This window comes from Otolemur garnettii, unplaced genomic scaffold (genome assembly GCF_000181295.1).
Source record: "Otolemur garnettii isolate 467f Iridium unplaced genomic scaffold, OtoGar3 scaffold00014, whole genome shotgun sequence".
NCBI lineage: Eukaryota > Metazoa > Chordata > Mammalia > Primates > Galagidae > Otolemur > Otolemur garnettii.
This window is the reverse complement of record NW_003852409.1, coordinates 28,051,398-28,055,752: the sequence shown is the minus strand read 5'-3', so window position 1 is coordinate 28,055,752 and position 4,355 is coordinate 28,051,398. Positions and strand designations below refer to the sequence as shown.

The 4,355-nt window shown below is 46.4% G+C and overlaps 1 protein-coding gene across 3 annotated transcripts in view; it reads right to left on the bottom strand.

Annotated features, from left to right (window-relative positions):
• Positions 1 to 4,355, bottom strand: part of RABEPK (Rab9 effector protein with kelch motifs) — a 31,770-nt gene that overhangs the window by 22,147 nt on the left and 5,268 nt on the right. For all 3 annotated transcript variants that reach the window (XM_003785303.2, XM_023510522.1, XM_023510521.1), the window contains exon 3: positions 3,103 to 3,260. In XM_003785303.2, coding sequence (XP_003785351.1) covers positions 3,103 to 3,260 — 158 coding nt within the window. The remainder of the gene's footprint in view (positions 1 to 3,102; positions 3,261 to 4,355) is intronic.

Sequence of the window (4,355 nt, the reverse complement as noted above, 5' to 3'; positions counted from 1 at the left end):
AAAAAAAAAAAAAAAAAACCAAACATGGCAAAGGTCAGGTTGGTAACTTGTGCCTGCAATCCTAGCAGTCTGGGAGGCCAAGGCAGGTGGATTGCCTGAGTTCACAGGTTCCAGACCAGCCTAAGCCATGGTGAGACCTCACCTCTAAAATAGCCAGGCATTGTAGTGGGCGTAGTCCCAGCAACTTGGGAGGCTGAGGAAAGAGAAAGAGCCCAAGCGTTTGAGCTTTCTGTGAGCTATGACATCATGGCACTCTACCAAGGGGGACAACAACATAAGATTCTGTCTCAAAAACAAACAAACAAAAGAAACAAAGTGGCAGGCTGGGAGCAGTGGCTCAAGCCTATAATAACAGCATTCTGGGAGGCTGAGAAGGGTAGACTGCTTGAGCTTAGGAGTTCAAGACCAGCCTGAGGAAGAGCAAGACTCCATCTCTAAATAAAAAAAAAAAAATAGCTGGGCACTTTGGTTGGAACCTTTAGTCCTAGCTATTCAAGCTGAGGCAAGAAGATCACTTGAGCCCAAGGGTTTGAGGTTGCTGTGAGCTATGATCCCAGGGCACTCTACCGAGGGTGACAAAGTGATACTCTGTACCAAAAAAAACAACAAAACAAGGCTGGCCACCCATAACTCAGTGGTTTGGGCTCTGGCCACATACTCTGGGGCTGATGGGTTCAAACTCAGCCAGGGCCTCCTAAACAACAACAACAAAATAGCCAGGTATTGTGGCAGGTGCCTGTAGTCCTAGCTACTAGGGAGGCTGAGGCAAGAGAATTGCTTGAGCCCAAGAGTTTGAGTTGCTGTGAGTTGTGATGCTACAGCCCTCTATGCACTCTACCAAGGGTGACAAAGTGAGACTTTGTCTCAATTTAAAAAACAAAAAAAGGCCAGGTGGCTCGGTGCCTCTAGCTCAGCATCTAGGGGCACCACCACATACACCGGAGCTGGAGGGTTCAAACCCAGCCTGGGCCTCCCAAACAAAAATGACAACTACACCAAAAAAAAAAAAAAAAAAAATAGCTGAGCTTTGTGGTGGTCACCTGTAGTCCCAAGCTACTTGGGAGGCTGAGGCAAGAGAATCGCTTAAGCCCAAGAGTTTGAGGTTGCTGTGAGCTGTGATGCCACTCTATCCAGGGTGACATAGTGAGACTCTGTCTCAAAAAAAAAAAAAAAAAAAAAAAGGCCAGGTGTGGTGGCTCATGCCTATAATCCTAGCACTCTGGGAGGCCGAGGCGGTGGATTGCTGGAGCTCAGGAGTTTGAGACTAGCCTGAGCAAGAGTATGGCCCCTTCTATACTAAAAATAGAAAAACTGAAGGAAGGTTCAGTGCCTGTTGCTCAGCGGCTAGGGCACCAGCCACATACACCAGAGATGGCGGGTTCGAATCCAGCCCAGGCCTGCCAAACAACAACGACAACTATAACAAAAAAATAGCTGGGTGTCATGGCGGGCACCTGTAGTCCCAGCTACTTGGGAGGCTGAGGCAAGAGAATCGCTTAAGCCCAAGAGTTAGAAGTTGCTGTGACGTGTGACACCAGGGCACTCTTCCCAGGGCCACGGCTTGAGACTCTGTCTCAACAAAACAAAACAAACAAAAAAAAAAACTGAAGGAAAAGGCTCACTTGAGCCCAAGAGTTTGAGGTTGCTGGGAGCTATGAGGTCATGTCACTCTACCAAGGGCAACAGCTTGATACTCTGTCTCAACAACAAAACAAAACAAAACAAAAAACAATGTGGCAATGTTACATGGACCTAACAAACATGGATGTGGGTAGCACATGTTCAGGTTCTGCCCTTTTATACTGTACACGGCAATCCCTTGTTATAGTTGCATCAGTATTATTCATCAGTCCAAATACTTACAGGGCATCTAACACACTTATTCTGTGCTAAGTGCCATGGTCATGGCTGAGGTTACAACAGTGACCAAAATAACTATGGTTTTATAGTTATGGTTTCATTATGGCAGACATAATGTACAAGGAACAATCATATATGACAAGGGTTGTGAAGAGGGTTAAGATAGAAAATTACATGATACTATGGACACATAGAGTCAGGTAGTGCCTAAAGGAGTCCAGTGTCAGGGAAAGCTCCTGGACAGAAGTGACATTTAATCGAGGATCTGAAAGATGATGAGTAGTCAGATCATAAAGAAAGGGAAGAGCTTCCATGCAGAGTGAACAGTATATGCAAAGCCTTGGAGGCCAGACAGTGTAAGATGCGTTCAAGGAACTGAAGGGTATTCAGAACAGCAAATGTGGGCTGGGGGGAGCCAACGAGAAATGAGATTGGGAAAGGCTTGACATGGGAGAGGGACATAGTCAGATTGGCATTTGGTACAGTATTCTCTAAAAAGGGATGGAAAATGCACTGCAAAGTAGGTAAACTTGGAAGCAAGGAGAACAGGGAGGATGCTATTGTAAGTCTAGTTGAGAGGTAACAGTGGCTCGGAGTTCAGTAGTAATAGTGGAAATGGACAGACACAGATGAAGAAAAGAGATATTTAGGACTTGGTGATTAATTGGACGTGTGGGTAGGAGAGATGGGACTCATTAATACCTTTGAGAGAAATATTTGATGAATAAATACCTGGATGGCCAGGGTTCCATACAGGTTTTTCCCCCTTCAACAAAGAGATAGTGGAGAGATGAATGTGTGCCAGGGGTCTGCTAAGACCTTAGGGACCTGTGAGTGATATTCATTGTTTTTTTTTAGAGACAGAGTCTCACTTTATTGACCTTGGTAGAGTGCTGTGGCGTCACAGATCACAGCAACCTCCAACTCCTGGGCTTAGGTGATTCTCTTGCCTCAGCCTCCTGAGTAGCTGGGACTATAGGCACCTGCCACAACACCCAGCTATTTTTGTGGTTGTTGCAGTTTGGCCAGGGCCGGGTTCCAACCTGTCACCCTTGGTATATGGGGCCAGTGCCCTGCCCACTGAGCCACAGGTGCTGCCCTATTCATTTTTTTTTTTTTTCATAGGAAAACCCTGGTGTCTGGTCTGAAGTGGTATTCCTAGGAATGTTCTGCTCACAGGTGGCAGCACAAAGCTCTGCTCTCTGGCCCCCAGGGTACATGCTTTGCAGCTGCTGGTCTTACCCAGATCGATGGTGTGCACATCTGAGAAGCTTCTGTTTGGATCCGCTCCCCCAACAATGAAGACCTTCCCTCTCTTGGCATCACCAACTGGAGGTAAATATAAGCAGCTGTGGCCGACTCGAGCACAGGGACTGTCTCCAGGGAGAGTCAAGGTGTACCTGCCAAAGAGAGGATGTGTTCAGGAGGTCTCAGTAGAGAATAGATGCAGAAGTGTGTTCTTTCCATTCCTTGTGAGACATTACCAGAATAAAGGCTCTTATACATACCTAGGCACTTTATGTCATAAAGTGCAAAGTCAGCTAAGTCAGCAAAGCAGCACCCCAATTAATACCCAATAGTACCTTGCCATCTTCCCTTTGCACACAGACTTTGGCTTTTCCATTCTGTCACTATTTTCATCTCATAGGAATCTAAATTCCGGCATCCAGAAATGTTTGCTGGTATGTCTTGGCATAGGATGGTGGCTGCAAACATGGTTTGTGAATTCAGACAGATGTGGCTCAGGCCCCAGCTCAGGTGCTTTCTGGAAGTGTGACCTTTTGGAACTCACCTAACATTCTGAACTTTAGTTTTCTCATTTGTAAAACAAGGACATCAATAGTTCTCACCTCATAAGGTGATTGTGATAAGGCCTTCTAACAGTTCAAGGAAAGACTCAATAAATGGAGATTAGATCTTCATGTGCAATCACATAGGAGCCAACAGCCCCATGGACCTTGCCACCAGCCAATGAGGCCTCCCATCAAAAAAATATTCTTCAGAGGCTCAGTGCCTGTAGCTCAGTGGCTAGGGTGCCAGGCATATACACAGGAGCTGGTGGGTTCAGATCCAGCCGGGGCCTGCCAAATGACAATGACAACTACAACCAAAAAATAGCTGGGCGTTGTGGTAGTTGCCTATAGTCCCAGCTACTTGGGAGGCTGAGGCAAGAGAATCGCTTAAGCCCAAGAGTTTGACATTGCTGTGAGCTGTGAAGCCATGGCACTATACCCAGGGCAACAAAGTGAGACTCTGTCTCAAAAAAAAAAAGAAAAATTATTGAATTTATTGGTTTCAAGAGCCTTTCCCGGTTATTCATAAAGTTCAATCTGATGGAAGCCAAGGCTAGTACTCTGAAAACTCAAATACAGGATTGAGTCATTCCACCCTCTGAAGTGACTAAGAAGATGTACTTCGGCTCGGCGCCTATAGCTCAACCGGCTAAGGCGCCAGCCACGTACACCTAAGGCGGCGGGTTCGAATCCCCAGCCCGG